The sequence below is a fragment of the Salmo salar genome, chromosome ssa19, assembly GCF_905237065.1.
Source record: "Salmo salar chromosome ssa19, Ssal_v3.1, whole genome shotgun sequence".
NCBI classification, from domain to species: Eukaryota; Metazoa; Chordata; class Actinopteri; order Salmoniformes; family Salmonidae; genus Salmo; species Salmo salar.
In genome coordinates, this window is record NC_059460.1 from 69,067,299 (window position 1) to 69,086,331 (window position 19,033).

The 19,033-nt window shown below is 40.1% G+C and overlaps 1 protein-coding gene across 3 annotated transcripts in view; it reads left to right on the forward strand.

The window, feature by feature from the left end:
• LOC106579432 (cadherin-23) overlaps positions 1-19,033 on the forward strand; it is a 706,260-nt gene that overhangs the window by 611,741 nt on the left and 75,486 nt on the right. For all 3 annotated transcript variants that reach the window (XM_014159337.2, XM_014159338.2, XM_014159340.2), the window contains 2 exons: positions 12,791-12,907; positions 13,196-13,420. In XM_014159337.2, the coding sequence (XP_014014812.2) occupies positions 12,791-12,907; positions 13,196-13,420 (342 nt within the window). The remainder of the gene's footprint in view (positions 1-12,790; positions 12,908-13,195; positions 13,421-19,033) is intronic.

Sequence of the window (19,033 nt, forward strand, 5' to 3'; positions counted from 1 at the left end):
GAAGCCTCTTGGACCTGGACTTGGCACTCCAGAACCGCTTGCCGTGCGGTAGGCGAGAGAACAGTCTATGACTAGGGTGGCTGGAGTCTTTGACAATTTTTAGAGCCTTCCTCTGACACCGCCTGGTATAGAGGTCCTGGATGGCAGGAAGCTTGGCCCCAGTGATGTACTGAGCTGTACACACTACCCTTTGTAGTGCCCTGCGGTCGGAGGCCGAGCAGTTGCCATACCAGGCAGTAATGCAACCAGTCAGGATACTCTCGATGGTACAGCTGTAGAACCTTTTGAGGATCCATGCCAAATCTTTTCAGTCTCCCGAGGGGGAATAGATTTTGTCGTGCCCTCTTCACGACAGAACAGATTATATGGGATTGATTATAATTTTTTTGTAAATTATAGTTGTATTTGTTGTTCTGTTTATGCTTTTAGAAATGTAGCTTAATTAAATTGATTAATATTATTGTGTTTCTCTTCCAAGAAAACTAAAATGCATTTTACAGTAGCCTATGTAGGCCTCAGGGTTTCCATTCGGAAAATATGGCATTGTACAACGTGACCGGTCTGGATTAGGACTAGACTACTAAACGACTGCGAGTGAAGAGCAACATAATCCTAACATTTCCACACCGTAATTGTAGGCTAACCAATACCCAAACGGAGATTCAGTGAAAATAAAATCTGATTGATTTATCAAGACCAGTCCCCATGCTTGTCTAAAAGCAGCGTGAAATGGTGCTGAAATAGTTGATCACATGCGGGTAGACTATTGCTTCAAATCCTATTATAACAATTGGATGACTCTGGGTGTTTCAGTATGCGAATTACTATGGGAATAAATATAATTGAATGACAGAAATATTGGAATAAAGTAGGCTAATGCAATTGAAGGCAGCAAATGGTTATTTGTTGCCTTCAATTGCATTAGCCAACTTTATTCCAATATTTCTGTCATTCAATTATATTTGTTCCCATAGTAATTTGTTATGGATCCATCCCGATGTGGTTAGAAAACAGTGCATTTGGTGGGCTATACAAAAGAGATGGGAGAAGTGACATGCCTCACAAACATCCATTAATACATTTAAAGTCCCTAAACTTGGCAAGAGTCTATTGTCCTGCTGATAGCCCATGAAGAGTGGATGGCTTATTTTGTTTTCCAATTTATTGGAAAGGCTGCTAAACCATTTACACCTGGCCCACAAAATTGTTGCATACTTACAGTACAGTGCACTTTCACTCCATTCTCCGCCCGACTCTCTACCAATGCCACCAGATTGTTCTGTGATAGGGGGCCGGTATTCTGTGGTCTGTGATATTGAGTTAGAAATATAAATCTTTAGAGTACATTGAAAGTTTGCCCTTTTTTGGCTAGTAGGCTACACTTTACAATAGAACTCAACACAGACTGGCCGCAGCATCTATCAGCAGTGGCAGAAATTGTTGGATTTTTCAGACCAAGCCGAGCTGTTAGACTATCCTTTTGTAAATTAATGGAGGTGTGAATGTTTCAGTCAGTATCTCTCCTATTGCACTAGAGTCCTGCATCAGGCAAAACAAATCAGCTGGAGGGTGGTCCCGGAGTTGAGAGAGAACTTAAATACAATGGCGCAATTACACTTGACATGTGGACTGACAATTTTGGAAAAATAGGATACTTGTGCCTGACAGCCCATTACATAATGAAGAGTGGATGTTATCCACCACGGAGTGGGACAGTGCAGCTCAAAACTGCAGATAACATAAGGCCAGCTATTATGAAAGAATACTTGTGGATCTTGTTGATTTCCTCTATCACTTCAAGAGGCCTACTGTCCACCTGGTAATTGTGTGGTTCCAAAGGATAAAGCGTCACCTTCAGATGGATGTGTGGTTTCAGAGAGAAGCCAGCTGCGAGCCTGCGACCAGGCATGGTGGAAGACATCATTTTCCTGCACAGCAATTTGAAGAAATCCAGTGATGAATGGACTGATTTTGAAGTTATTGTTTTAGTATATTTATTTGTTGTCTAATATTAGAAGGCTATTCAAAACCTCCTAAGGATCCGCCCCTTTTTTTTAATATTTGCCTGAAATGACATACTGAAATCTAACTGCCTGTAGCGCAGGCCCTGAAGCAAGGATATGCATATTCTTGGTACCATTTGATGGGAAACACTTTGAAGTTTGTGGAAATGTGAAAGGAATGTAGGAGAATATAACCCAATAAATCTGGTAAAAGGTAACACAAAGAAACAACCAACCATTCTTTTGTATTTTTATTTGTTCCATAATCTTTGAAAGGCAAGAGAAAGGCCATAATGTATTATTCCCACCCCTAGTCCAATACACATTTTGGCCACTAGACGACAGCAGTGTATGTGCAAAGTTTTAGACTGATCCAATGAACCATTGCATTTCTGTTCAAAATGTATCTAGACTGCCCAAATATGCCTAATTTGTTTATTAATAACTTTTTATGTTCAGAATTGTGCACTCTCCTCAAACAATAGCATGGTATTCTTTCACTGTAATAGCTACTGTAAATTGGACAGTTCAGTTAGATTAATAAGAATCTAAGCTTTCTGCCAATATCAGATATGTCTATGTCCTGGGAAATGTTCTTGTTACTTACAACCTCATGCTAATCGCATTAGCCTACGTTAGCTCAACCGTCCCATGGAAGGGACACTGATTCCGAATAAGTTTTTAAAGCGATTTGACTTGTCAATGTGCCACATTGCGCTATGAAAAAATATATATTTGTTCTTAAAACCTGTTGGGGCTCGGGGGCAGTATTGAGACATTTTGAAAAAAATATGTGCCCATTTTTAACTGCCTCCTACACCAACTCAGAAGCTAGGATATGCATATTATTAACACATTCGGATAGAAAACACTCTGAATTTTCTAAAACAGTTTGAATGGTGTCTGTAAGTATAACAAAACTCATATTGCAGGCAAAAACCTGTGAAAAATAGATAAAAAAAAAAATGTGCATTTTGTGACTGTACTATTTAGTGTCATTGTTTTATAGATACCATAGTGAGAAAGGATTCATTTCGCAACACCTACGGCTTCCACTAGATGTCAACGATCTTTATAAAGTTGTTTGAAGCGTCTATGATAAACAGAGAGCAAATTAGAATGCGAGGAAGTTGACATGTCATCGCTTCATTTTTTTGCGCCTGCGCATAAATCTGAGAAGCGTGAGTTTGTCATCATTGTTTATCTAGACATAGGATAGGTTGTGTGAAAATATTACTGATGTTTAACGTTAAAAATGGACCAAAAGATTAATGCTAAACAACATTTGACATGTTTGAACGAACGTAAATAGATTATTTACTAGTTTTTTTTAGCTTTTCGGCGTGATTTTACACCCCCCCCACCACGTTTTGTGGGAGCATAATGAACGCTAAGTACTTGGTGTTATTTGGACATCAATTATGAACTTTGTCAAAAGAAACCACATTTGTTCCGGACCTGGGATGCCTTCCGGACCTGGGATGCCTGCCTTCTGATGGAGATAATCAAAGGTAAGGGGATATTTACAATGTTATTATCGATATTAGATGATGCTAACTGTATAGCATAGCTTATTGTTCTTAGCATAGCACCCCGTTTATTGCAAAATGTGATTTCCCAGTAAAGTTATTTTGAGATCTGGCCATTCGGTAGCAATTACGAGATGATAATATATTATTCTTTGAATGACAATATTATAATTTACCAATGTTTTCGAATAGTAATTTTGTTATGTTCACCGGAAGCATTTCAGAGAAGAAAAAATCTGAATTTCACGCTACTGTAAAATGCTGTTTTTGGATATAAATATGAACTTGATGGAACAAAAAATGCATGTATTGTATAACATAATGTCCTAGGAGTGTCATCTGATGGAGATTGACAAAGGTTAGTGCATAATTCTAGCTGGTTTCTGCTTTTGGTGACGCCTGACCTTGAATTGAAAATGGATGTTTGTACTTTTGTGGCTATGTACTGTCCTAACATAATCTAACTTTATGCTTTTGCCGTAAAGCCTCTTTGAAAATCGAACAATGTGGTTAGATTAAGGAGATGTTTATCTTTTAAATTGTGTAAAATAGTTGATTGTTTGAGAAATTGAAATGATTAGATTTTTGATGTTTTGAATTTCCAGCCTTGTTAGCAATCCCGACTCGGGGTTCATTGCTAACCTGTAGCCCCAACAGGTTAATTCATGGAATGGTTTCTTTTTAGCCAAATGTTAAATAGACATGCAGACAAGTTAATAAATACAGGAAATAGGATCTGGGTCTGGGAAGGTGTGATGTCGTTGATGTTTGTATGTGTATGCTTTGTATTGCCTAAAAATATAAAATGACAAGCAACACATCTGATTATTCATTATGAATAGGATTTATTTTGTTTACATTCTTCATTGTAACCACAATGTCACAAATAACTGAACACACACAACATGAGCAGATTAACGTGGTCAAAACAGTTATATTTTAAAGATTATCAGAAAGAATGTTGATACTTATTTATTTTGATCCAAAGCCACGAATGTGTGAGTCACTTTACGCTGACAAATATAGCTTTATGGCAAAATAGCCTACTAAATAGGCCAAGCCTGAACAAATATATTAAATTGCCCAAGTACATTAGTAAATTTCATGAATAAATATAGTAGGTCAGGTCTTGAAAATATGGTCAACCTTTTCCCCCTCCCTATTCTCGCTGGACTCTTTCATTCAGTTTCTTCTTCACGTCAACAAAGTGTTTCAGAAACTCACTACATATAGAGGGGCTATCACTCTTTCACACTGTGGTAAATAAAGACAGTTTGTTATTTAGAATTATTTCTTTCTGTTTTTAGAGGGAGAGAAACCAAAAGCCTACCGTGCCTATTTTTCAAAAATTGTCAGTATACATGTCTAGTGTAAATGGCTCCATTGTATTTACCCAAGTTCTCTCTCAACTCTGGGACCACCTGCGAGCTATTATTTGTTTTGCCTGATGCAGGATTCTAGTGCCAGAGAAGAGAGACTCTTGGACTGAAACATTCACACCTCCATTAATTTACAAAAATATATTTGTGCCACAGTTTAGACTACCGATAGATCAGCATTCTTACTCCCCCTTGTGATAGTGTGGAACAATGACACAATTATGCAATTTACAACAATCTGCCACCATCTACCACAAAAGGTCGCGGCATAAGCTCAAAACTTTTAATTGAGGAACCACTGTACAGCTTCAAAATATGTGACCGACCGGCTCGATTTGGTCTTATGTAGTAACATTTGAAATGGTGTTTTTTTTACATTGGATAAAAGTAGAGACTCAGAGCTAGAAAATTGTATATCATACACTACAGTTGTGGAACAATGGGAAAACAATTGAGAAAATGGTCCTTGAATGTTTTGGGAAACCTACTGGAGAGCTCTTCTTTGTCTACACCCATTCAGCATCGTTCACACCCTGTTAACCTCTATGGGCTAGGTGGGACGCAAGCGTCCCACCCGTGGTGCACTCCATGGTGGTGCATTTCAAGAGCGGCAAATTTGAATCCAAATAAATGTCAAAATTCAAATTTTTCAAACATACAACTATTTTACACCCACACATTTACAAGAGTTGTGTGTAATGTTTTGTCAATTCAAAGACAGGGTCACCAAAACCATAAAACCAGCTAAAATGATGCACTAACCTTTTACAATCTCCATCAGATGACACTCCTAGGACATTATGTTAGACAATGCATGCATTTTTAGTTCTATCAAGTTCATATTTATATCCAAAAACAACGTTTTACTATGGCATTGATGTTGAGGAAATCGTTTCCCTCCAATAACCGGCAGTCAAGTCAGCACCACAAATTAAATAATTAAAATTAGAAAACATTGGTAAAATATTATATTGTCATTTAAAGAATTATAGATTTACATCCCTTGAACGCAATCAACTTGCCAGATTTAAAAATAACCTTACTGGGAAATCACACTTTGCAATAATCTGAGCACTGCGCCCAGAAAAATACGCGTTGCGATACAGACTAGACGTCATGTTGGGGAGATCTAAAATCGAAAATACTATGTAAATAATCCATTACCTTTGATTCTCTTCATCAGATGTCACTTCCAGGTATCACAGGTCCATAACGAATGTAGTTTTGTTCAAAAAAGCTCATCATTTATGTCCAAAAATCTCCGTCTTGTTAGCACATGATCTAAGCCAGCCGGACTTCTCGTCATGAACGAGGGGAAAAAATATATTTACGTTCGTTCAAACATGTCAAACGTTGTATAGCATAAATCATTAGGGCCTTTTTAACCAGAACATGAATAATATTCAAGGTGGACGAATGCATTCTCTTTTATAACGTATTGGAATGAGGGTACCCAACATGAACTCGCGCGCCAGGTGTCTAATGGGCCATCATCGTTCCATGGCTCTTGTTCGGTCAGATCTCCCTCCAGAAGACTCAAAACACTTTGTAAAGGCTGGTGACATCTAGTGGAAGCAATAGGAAGTGCCAAAATATTCCTCAGCCCCTGTGTTTTTCAATGGCATAGGTTTAAAGGTAATACAACACATCAGGTATCCACTTCCTGTCAGAAAATGTCTCAGGGTTTTGCCTGCCAAATGAGTTCTGTTATACTCACAGACACCATTCAAACAGTTTTAGAAACTTTAGAGTGTTTTCTATCCATATATAATAAGTATATGCATATTCTAGTTACTGGGTAGGATTAGTAACCAGATTAAATCGGGTACATTTTTTTATCCAGCCGTGCAAATACTGCCCCCTAGCCCTAACAGGTTAAGCCTTATCCCCACCCATCTCTTTAAGGGTCACAAGGGAGGCCATGTACTTAACAACCAAAGATTTCAAGATGAATGGCTGGTTTATACTACAGGTGTGTTTGTAAATTCAATCTGGAGTGTGCTCAGAGTGTGCTCTGGGCATTCATAAACTCAGAGTGTTGTTAGATTGTCTGTTTGTAAATTCAGAATGTTTAGCTCTCGAAGTGTTCAGAGCGCACACTAGACGCTCTGGTGGAGGAGTAGGGTTGATTTGAGCATTCTGACCTAACAACAGCAGTCAAGCACCAAAACTAACTGGCTAATGTTGACTAACTTGCTAGATACTTCCATACACGAATAAGGAAACAGCTCACACTGACCATTTTACTCGCCCTCGCAGAGCTGGTTAGGCTGTGTTGAGGTTATCCAGTAGCATTGGTGACTGTAACTGTGCTACTGGCAACAATTGAAATACTATTTTTTTGCCAACTTTTACTGACACCGGTCATATTCAACGGGTGATGAGCATTCGTAAATTCGTCAGTTATTTTGCGCTCTGGCACACTCAGATGCGAGTGCTCTGAAATCGGTGAAAATAGCCAGAGCTAATTTACCAGCTATGGCTATCGACAGTTGTCGCAGTGACATCATGAACATTCTATTGAAATGGTTAATTGCATAGTGGAGTTTTTTGTTTAGACATGTAGCTAGCTAGCTAAACAATGAACCATAATCCCAACTCATAACTTTACTACCCTGTGTGAATCTGCAGGTAGCTAACCAACCAGGTTCAATGTTAGCTAGCTAGCTAGCTAGCTAGCTAAAATTAGGCTATAGCTAGCAATCCAAATGGCTCTGAGATACAAATAATTTTACTACACAGATAATACACATAATGTTGCTAGCGAGCCAGCCAGCTAACGTTAGCTAGATAGCTAACAGAACAATGAAATGAAAATGACTTTCTGACAAAATTATAAATGTGTAATATCAGAAAATGTAGCTAGCTAGACTATCTTACCCATATACATGGATGGACTCTTCTCTCTCCCTGTCACGGATGCCATCGTTGCCCTTAGTTTGAAGATGTAACCCGGAGACAGGTGTTTTATACAATAGCCTTCTGTGTGTTCTCTTTTCGACTCCCTATGCATATTTGCAATCAAACACCAGAATTTTCTCCATCTCCTTAACTATCATATTCTAATTCCACTGATTTAAAACTTGGTCCTCCATAAAGTGGAGAGCAACCCTTTTGCAGTTCCACTACGGGATATCGTTCAATCAAGCCACTTTAGAAAGGATTACCTACACATAATGACCAGCTCATGTTATAGACAGAAGCATGCTACATGGCAGACCAATCTGAACTCATCTCGGCATGTCCAGCCCACCCATTATCTCAGCCAATCATGGCTAGCGGGAAGGTTCCTGACTTTTTCCTTGGCTAAACCAACTAGGCTCATAATTTAATAATTGTATTGGTATTTGCAGATGGTATGCACGTTTGTTATTAAGGTACATGCAAGTTCACATGTACCAGAAGACATTTCTGCCAAAAAAAAGCATTTTGATTTAAAAAAAAGTTTATGTTCAAATCGCTCTCCTGTTAAGTAGTGACGTGGGACATACGCCTAGTTCCCTGAAATTAGTCACATATGTTCAAAAGCTACCTTGTCCATTTACCATCTGAGTAAACTTATGTATTAGGCTAGGTCAAATGTAGGGTTAACCTCTCTGGGCAAGCGTCCCACCCTAGTCAACAGCCAGTGGAATCGCGTCGCGCGAAATACAAAACCTCATAGATGCTATAACTTCAATTTCTCAAACATATGACTATTTTACACCATTTTATAGATACACCTCTCCTGAATCGAACCACGTTGTCCGATTTCAAAAAGGCTTTACAGCAAAAGCAAAACATTAGATTATGTTAGGAGAGTAACCATCTTTTTTTTCCAAGATGGCGTAGCAGTTCAGATGTCCTTTACCCTCCTCTTGTCGTGTCCCGTGTATATATATTTACATATTTTTTCTTCGTATATCTTTTTACATTTTTTCTTCTAAAAACTCAACCTCAAAGCACTCTCCTGCAACCCGCCTCACCAATTTAAAAAAAGAAAGTATTATTTACCTCATCTGAAATCCACAACAGAAGCTAGCCTGAGGTTAGCCATTTTCACTGGCTGACGTTGGAGTTCAGCTAGCCACGGTTAGCGGTCATCAGATATCCATTAGCTCGAAAAGCTATCGCCAGTCTTTGTACAGCGCGACTCAGACCAGAGCATACCGGTCCTATTCTCTCTCCTTTCCCCGGATTTCTACCGCATGCTCTGGACATTTACACCTGGATCTTGCAGCTAACTATCTCTCTCTTCGCTGCTCCTCTGGGGATGTAGAGGTGAATCCAGGCCCTGCAGTGCCTGGCTCCACTCCTACTCTCCAGGCGCTCTCTTTTGATGACTTCTGTAACCGTAATAGCCTTGGTTTCATGCATGTTAACATTAGAAGCTTCCTCCCTAAGTTTGCTTTATTCACTGCTTTAGCACACTCTGCCAACCCGGATGTCCTAGCTGTGTCTGAATCTTGGCTTAGGAAGTCCACCAAAAACTCTGAAATCTTCCTCCCTAACTACAACGTTTTCAGACAAGATAGAACGACCAAAGGGGGCGGTGTTGCAATCTACTGCAGAGATAGCCTGCAGAGTTCTGTCCTGCTATCCAGGTCTGTACCCAAACAATTTGAACTTCTACTTTTAAAAATCCACCTCTCTAAAAACAAGTCTCTCACCGTTGCCGCCTGCTATAGACCACCCTCTGCCCCCAGCTGTGCTCTGGACACCATATGTGAACTGATTGCCCCCCATCTATCTTCAGAGCTCGTGCTACTAGGTGACCTAAACAAATACCTAGGTGTCTGGTTAGACTGTAAACTCTCCTTCCAGACTCACATCAATCATCTCCAATCCAAAGTGAAATGTAGAATTGGCTTCCTATTTCGCAACAAAGCATCCTTCACTCATGCTGCCAAACTTACCCTCGTAAAACTGACCATCCTACCGATCCTCGACTTCGGCGATGTCATTTACAAAATAGCTTCCAATACCCTACTCAACAAGCTGGATGCAGTCTATCACAGTGCCATCCGTTTTGTCACCAAAGCCCCATATACTACCCACCACTGCGACCTGTACGCTCTCGTTGGCTGGCCTTCGCTTCATAATCGTCGCCAAATACATTGGCTCCAGGTCATCTACAAGACCCTGCTAGGTAAAATGCCCCCTTATCTCCGCTCACTGGTCACCATAGCAGCACCCACCTGTAGCACGCGCTCCAGCAGGTATATCTCTCTGGTCACCCCTAAAGCCAACTCCTCCTTTGGTCGTCTCTCCTTCCAGTTCTCTGCTGCCAATGACTGGAACGAACTACAAAAATCTCTGAAACTGGAAACACTTATCTCCCTCACTAGCTTCAAGCACCAGCTATCAGAGCAGCTCCCAGATCACTGCACCTGTACATAGCCCATCTATAATTTAGCCCAAACTACTACCTCTTCCCCTACTTTATTTATTTATTTTATTTATTTTGCTCCTTTGCACCATATTATTTATATTTTAACTTTGAACTTTCTTCAAATAACAAATCTACCATTCCAGTGTTTTACTTGCTATACTTTATTTACTCTGCCACCATGGCCTTTTTTGCCTTTACCTCACTTATCTCACATCATTTGCTCACATTGTATATAGCCTTATTTTTTTCTACTGTATCATTGATTGTATGTTGTTTTACTCCATGTGTAACTCTGTGTTTTTGTATGTTGTCGAACTGCTTTGCTTTATCTTGGCCAGGTCGCAATTGTAAATGAGAACTTGTTCTCAACTTGCCTACCTGGTTAAATAAAGGTTAAATAAAATAAAATAAATTAAAAAAAACAGCCAGAAATAATCACACAGCCATTTTCAAAGCAACTAGATGCATCACAAATACCCAAAACACAGCTAAATGCAGCACTAACCTTTGACAATCTTCATCAGATGACACTCCTAGGACATCATGTTACACAATACATGCATTTTTTGTTCGATAAAGTTCATATTTATATATAAAAACAGCATTTTACATCGGCGCGTGACGTTCAGAAAATATTTTCCCTCAAATGCTTCTGGTGAATCAGCACTACAATTTACAAAATTGCTATTCGAAAACATTGTTAAAATATAATATTGTCATTCAAAGAATTATAGATTAACATCTCGTGAATGCCACCGCTTTGCCAGATTTAAAAATAACTTTACTGGGAAATCACACTTTGCAATAAACGATGTGGTATGCTCAGAAAAATAGGCTAGGCGATTCATGTTAGCGCCATCTTGGAACCATCAACCATCAAAAATACTATTGTAAATATTCCCTTAACTTTGATTATCTTCATCAGAAGGCACTTCCAGGAATCCCAGGTCCACAACAAATGTAGTTTTGTTCGAAAAAGTTAATAATTTATGTCCCAATAGTTCCTTCTTGTTAGCGCGTTCCGAAGGCTACTCAAAATGTACCGTAGTGCGCGGGACTTGTCGTCATGAATGTGCAATTTTTTTTTATTTAAGTTCGTTCAAACATGTCAAACGTTGTATAACATAAATCTTTAGGGCCTTTTTCAACCAGAGCTTCAATAATATTCAAGGCGGACGATTGCATTGTCTTACTAAACGTTTCAAAAGGGGAGGGTAGCCATGGGCGGCCGCGTCATAGTAGTAAATGGCCCTCCCCCTGTGACCAAGTTCCACAGCCTCTCTTTGGGTCAGTTTGTACCATAGAAGACTCAAACCACTTTGTAAAGACTGTCGACATCTAGTGGAAGCCTTAGGAAGTGCTAAATGATTAATAAGCCCCTGTGTGTTTCAATGGCAAAGGTTTGAAGTGATTTCCACACATCAGATTTCCATTTCCTGTTAGGATTTGTCTCAGGGTTTTGACTGCCATATGAGTTCTGTTATACTCACAGACACCATTCAAACAGTTTTAGAAACTTTAGGTTGTTTTCTATCCAAATCTACTAATTATATGCATATTCTAGTTACTGGGCAGGAGTAGTAACCAGATGAAATCGGGTACGTTTTTTTATCCGGCCGTGCAAATACTGCCCCCTATACCCAACAGGTTTTAAGCAGCGGTTTCGAGGACACAAATTACACCTAGTCCTCGACTAGAAAGAATTTTGGCTGGAGATTTTCAATTTTTTTGTCCAGGTTATCCATGCTTTTTAGTCCAGGACTACGCTTAATCTGTGTCCGGGAAAACCTCCCCATAATGTTTAAATTAGTGCAATGTCTTACATGAAAAAACAAGTTGACCAAGTACATTAATGGGTTAAACCTACTCTGAGGTTGTTTTTAGGCTGTTTGAGAGGTTTAATTCTTAATCAACAATGTGAGTACATCTTTTGTTGAAGGACAGTAGATCAATAAAGCTACAGTACACTAGCAGTAGTCAAGCTGCTTATGCTGAAGAAACTTGTTAGTGCATGGGTCAAATTAGCTTTAAAATGTATAATATTGACTGAATATATATATAGGGCAATTTAGCAATTGGGATTTGTTATCTGTAATGGTTATAATAACTGTGTCTTTGTTGCGCACTGTTGGCATATAGGCCTAGATAAATAAAAAAATTACATCTGGCCCTCTAAAGTACTCGAGTTCAAAATAATTTATTGTGGCAGAACCTAAACATTTTTTTTGTTCTGTTCATAAATACGGATTCCCTTGTGAAGAAACAGCTTAGATTTGCAGGATTATATATATTTTTTGCACCCCCACTTTCAGACAGGCACCCATGGTCAGGCACCCATGGTATACAGTATAAGTCAACTGTATGTAAACTGTGTGTGTCTGTGCGCATGTGTGTCTGTGCGTGTGTGTCTGTGCATGCATGCATGTGTCGGTGCGTGTGTGTGTGTCTGTGTTAAATGCTTGTATATGTGAACTGTGAATGTGTGCCTGTGCATGTGTGTTCCCACAGGTGCTGTGTTTGTGCGTAACCCACTCAACAGAGAGCTGGTGGCCACCTTTGAGATCCTTGTGTCGGTGCATGACAACGCCAGTGATGTCATCGACATGTCAGTCAGCGTACCTAATGGTGAGTCTTCATCTAAAATCACCCTAATTCTAGTTTTTTAAACAATTGTTTTGTATTTCATCACCTTTTTGTGGCCCTATATGTCTCTCAAGATTCAACACTTTGTCAAACTAACAGAAGTAGATAGGAATTGACTTACTGCAGCTCATGATAAAACCAAGCATACTTACCTTACACACAAACCTCAATCAGTACAATACACTCAAAATAGGTTGAACGACAATGCTCTTAATCTCTCCTGTCTCATTACAATAATAACCCTCTCAATTACCGCTCAACCATTAACAGCGAGACTGATAGTGAACGTGCTGGATGTGAATGACAACGCCCCGCGGTTCAGACCCTTTGGAGTGGCCAACTTCTCAGAGAAAATTCTGGAAGGCGCTCAGCCCGGCACCACTCTGCTGTCCGTGTCAGCTGTGGACCCAGACAAAGGCCCTAACGGACAGGTCATCTACCAGCTGCTACACCTGCCCAGAGGGGACTACCTCAGACTGGAGGACCCCTCAACTGGTATAACACACACACACACACACACACACACACACACACACACACACACACACACACACACACACACACACACACACACACACACACACACACACACACATGAATCTCAATCAAAAAGGGCACATCAGAACATTTTAAGACACACACATTTGATTTAATATGTAACCGGAACAACAAAAATTGTACCCCTTGTAAAAATACAACCTTAGTCCAAACACCAATATATATATATATATATATATATATATTATTATTATTTTTGTCCCACCCTTCAGCTACCCTAAACCCCTCCGATCTATCTCTGAAAACCATCCAGTTTGGATTTATACTTATATTTTTCAACTTTGCTGTGATGTTTGACAAAGGTCTGAATCTTTCTATTTGCATAGTTTCTATAGATTTAAATTAAAGATTCACATTTTTACTAAGATATTATTGATCGATTGACTATCGCTTTTCAAGTCATTTGCAGATATAGCTTTAAGCAAATGTTGTAATTCTTCAGCCATTCCTGAATGGCAGAAGACAGAAAAGGAAAGAGGTAAAACAGAGGAGCAGGGAAGACAGCATATGATTAATGAATTACAGTGCTACCCTAAAATTCTCTCAGTTCATCACAATTACATAGTGGCTCTAGCGGTGTTTCCTAACCAGCCTTGGGCTCCCAGTCGGCCCGAAGGTTATCTTATTAAGAGCGGGTGAGGTGACGATGACGGGACTGGCTTCCTTTCTCACATCAAAACATACCTGCAGACAAGAGACAGATGGATAGAGAGAGATTATGATTAAGCTTTGTTTTTTTTATTCTAACACGGTCAGTCATAATCATCAGGTGAAATGCAAAACTGACCTTGGATCATTAACTCTGGGACTACTACATCTCAATCTGTATTTCAATGTAAAGCATCTCTTTAATAATACTTCCTGTTGACCCGACAAGTGACCTCTCACCTATGATCATGCTGTGCCCTCTGTATCAGCCAGTTCAGATGCGGGAGGTGTTCACCAACACAGCTGATATAACCTAGAGGATTTAGGGAGAAAAGGAGAGGGATGAAGTGAAGGAGAGAGACTGTTATTGAGAAAATAAGGTAGTTAAAGAGACTGTGTTCAACAGGAATCTATGTGTGTGTAGTCTTACCTGGTGTCCACGCTAAGTGGCTGCAGAGTGCTTTATGCTGAAAACAGACACATGAGGACAAACAATAGAAGATAATGTCATTATTATACTTTTACATTACCAGATCACAAATTAATGCATAAATACCACTTGAAGCTTGATGATGACTTGATCATTTGAATCAGTTGTGTAGTGCTAAGACAACAGCTGGTGAGTTGTCAGGTTTGCCTCTGTACTTAAAGGGTGATTATTCCAACTCTCTGTGAAATGCTGCAGAACTGCCTGCAGACGAGGTAGGAACACATATCCCACACAGAAGAGGTGGATAGAATTAGACAGGTCAAGGTAGCCTTCTTCCTCCAAACTGTGCCGCAAGTTGTAGTACTGACATGTCACAGTGCTCCAAACATCTCTCAATTAGCATTCCACTCTAACAGAGAGAAAGAAAAGGTTTTGTGGGGGGGAGAAACCTAATCTCTGTGGTCCTGTGGTCTTCCTTCATGAATAGTGAACACAGAGGTGGGTTCAAGGTTGTAGAAATGCAAGTTTTGTGTGCCTTTGTGAGTGGTTACTGACTGTATGTGACGCAGACACCTATCGGAGTGTACATGAAACATTTAAATATAGAGGGCTATGTGTCTCACCACTTGGTTATTGCAAGGCTAACCTCCAGGGAAATCATGACTTGGCAGCAACAGGGGCTTGATACTCCAGTGAAAATAGCTGAGTGTTTATGTGGTTTAAATCTGAAAATTAGCAGCTGACATCTTAAGGGTTTTTTAATTAATGCATGTGAGACAGGTTCCATATACAACAAGACAGGCATAGTGGAAGAGAGAAAAAGAACACAGAATAGTTGAATTACCTCTGGTTATGGACACTTTTGTCAGCAATAAAGCTTCCATGGCCTGTTCCTTGAACAGTGAACATACATCTGGCAATATCTACATTTTCGACCCCTTGATCAGCTTGCTCTCTGAAACAGGGGCGGTTCTGGGGGGGGGGGCAGTGCCCCTGTGACAACAATTTTGGACTCCCTTGTGGCCCCCCTAAATGTGGAGTATGAAATCATTTTTACATAACTAATTTTTGCTATCGTTCTTTTTTTTACATCCGTTATTAGACAGTGGCAACGCGGAACACTAATGATTATGAACATGGTCTTTTGCCTGCTAATGCCTGCAATGCAGTGAAGAAAACGATATGACAACAATAACGTCTAATGTAACTGGCCCCTCTAACTGTACAACTGGCCCCAGCTTGGCCCCCCCAGTTGAAATGGTCTAGAACCGCCACTGCTCTGAAAGTAAGGAAAATAGCTTATTTTTTGAAGATATGAAAACAATAACTGAGATATGACCGTTCAATCTAAAGCAGCAGATGTCATTTTCAGGATGTGTCAATACAGCACAGAACGCTTAACACCAGAATGGTATTGTGGTTGTTCATTTTGTGATTGGAAATATGCAATATGCATACAAAATAATGTACTTACCTTCCTTGAAAATCCATCTATACTGCCAAAGATGACAATGTTGTATCTTGAATAAAAGCATTGGAATTAAAAGTGGAATGTTTAACCTATTAACCTGCTTCATTATTTATGTATTACCAGTTGATGAAAAACAACTCCAATTTCATACATCATTGAAAATGTGTCTACGAATAAGTAAGAATACAAAAAGTTACAATAACTTCCTATATTTGATGGAGACATTATACGTCTTTGTACCTTATCAATTTATGATTTGTATCAAGGTGGACGAGAGACATGGGAGCAGGAACAGAGTATTTTTGCTAAGCAATGCAACAAAGCTGGATCATTCTAGCAATGATACCTGCACCATCTACACGCTACAAAGACTACCTAACTCTTCGCCATTGTACACGATGGCCCATTGCTTGGAGACTTCCTTTGACCATTCTAAAGCCCGCATGGGGCATCCTTGCCTTAATGGCACTGACTTTCTGGTCTAACGCTTCATCTGACATATCAGAATAGCATTCCCTGACAGACATATTGTGTTCTTTCATCCTTCTATAAAAAAAGCTAACCATTACACTGTCATGAAATATGATTATATATCGAATATGAAACAAATAGGACATGGCCTGCTTATGAGTTGCCATGAAAGAAAGTTAGATGAATTCAACAGAAAATGGCGAGAACAGGCGTTCATAGCTAAATGCGTTTGGTTAGCTTGAGAATAGTAATTGTATGATTTATCATTCTACGCTATGTATGTATGTATCTATGTAATATAGTAGAATGTTATGAACTGACACTGAATCGTAGGAGCTATCTACTAGCTATGTAGAAGTTGGACATAAGAATGCCCAGGGCTGCTTACCTGAGATGCCATCATCTCACAGTCCTTTGTAGGTGTCTGCTATGACTTCCTTTGTGTTGGAAAGAAAGGCTGAACAGTATTGGTTGTAGCCAAACTGATACTCAAAGAAATTGCCAAATGGCGAGTGGTTGATAGCGAAATTAAATTGGAGTTTTGCTTTCAAAAACATTTTTTGTTCTCAAAATATTTTTGGGGAATAAAATGCATAAAGTTTTGCACGCTGTTACAAAATATTTGATTGCACTTTTTTTACTTTGAAGCATCGTTTTTGCTTTCAGAACAACAAAAAAAGTTGCTTTCAGAACAATTATTTTTGATTGAAAAGAAAAAGGTTTTGCTCTCGACAAAAAGACACAAAGGTACCTCCAAAGCATATACCAATTTGTCTGTGAATGACCAGATCTTCAAACAAACTTGCTATGCAGAATACTTGACGCACAACCGAAGGTGCTGCCATACCCTGCCAGCACGCCCACAAGCGAGCCACTCAGGCGGAGAATGAAGCGTGGAAGAGGGCAAGGAACGAGATGGGAGTAAAAACAATTTGTTTCAAGTTGGGGAGGGGGGCTAATAGCTGAACAATAGACTATTCAACCTTTACTAAAGAATAGTCTAATAGCTGAGTTAGGTGTGAAAAAAAAAACTCCTATCACAGACCAGATTTGCCTAAATGACCAAGTGGGAGTTAGAGCACTGATTATGCTTTTGGGTCCCAATGCACTACTGTGTCTCTAACTGACAATGAATGGGCAATATAAACCAAATAATAAACTGATAATTGTGCACGATTTCAAATGAAACACGCAGGGAGCAGGTTTCGAACCCTCAACCTTCTTGCATGAAGTCCAGCGCTCTATCGACTGTGCACCAAAAGCATGCTCAAGCCGCAGAGTCGATAGAGCGCATCCTCGCGGTAGCTTGCTACTCAATGTAATAAAGTAATGACTTTTCAAATAAGTTACCTTACACGTTATGTTGGCTGACAATTTGTTAGCTATGCTCTCCTTACAAACCACATATCATATCATCACAGAAGTATGCTATATATATATATATATATACACTGCTCAATATATATACACTGCTCAAAAAAATAAAGGGAACACTAAAATAACACATGCTAGATCTGAATGAATGAAATAATCTTATTAAATACTTTTTTCTTTACATAGTTGAATGTGCTGACAACAAAATCACACAAAAATAATCAATGGAAATCCAATTTATCAACCCATGGAGGTCTGGATTTGGAGTCACACTCAAAATTAAAGTGGAAAACCACACTACAGGCTGATCCAACTTTGATGTAATGTCCTTAAAACAAGTCAAAATGAGGCTCAGTAGTGTGTGTGGCCTCCACGTGCCTGTATGACCTCCCTACAACGCCTGGGCATGCTCCTAATGAGGTGGCGGATGGTCTCCTGAGGGATCTCCTCCCAGACCTGGACTAAAGCATCCGCCAACTCCTGGACAGTCTGTGGTGCAACGTGGCATTGGTGGATGGAGCGAGACATGATGTCCCAGATGTGCTCAATTGGATTCAGGTCTGGGGAACGGGCGGGCCAGTCCATAGCATCAATGCCTTCCTCTTGCAGGAACTGCTGACACACTCCAGCCACATGAGGTCAAGCATTGTCTTGCATTAGGAGGAACCCAGGGCCAACCGCACCAGCATATGGTCTCACAAGGGGTCTGAGCATCTCATCTCGGTACCTAATGGCAGTCAGGCTACCTCTGGCGAGCACATGGAGGGCTGTGCGGCCCCCAAAGAAATGCCACCCCACACCATGACTGACCCACCGCCAAACCGGTCATGCTGGAGGATGTTGCAGGCAGCAGAACGTTCTCCACAGCGTCTCCAGACTCTATCACGTCTGTCACATGTGCTCAGTGTGAAGCTGCTTTCATCTGTGAAGAGCACAGGGCGCCAGTGGCGAATTTGCCAATCTTGGTGTTCTCTGGCAAATGCCAAACGTCCTGCACGGTGTTGGGCTGTAAGCACAACCCCCACCTGTGGACGTCGGGCCCTCATACCACCCTCATGGAGTCTGTTTCTGACCGTTTGAGCAGACACATGCACATTTGTGGCCTGCTGGAGGTCATTTTGCGGGCTCTGGCAGTGCTCCTCCTGCTCCTCCTTGC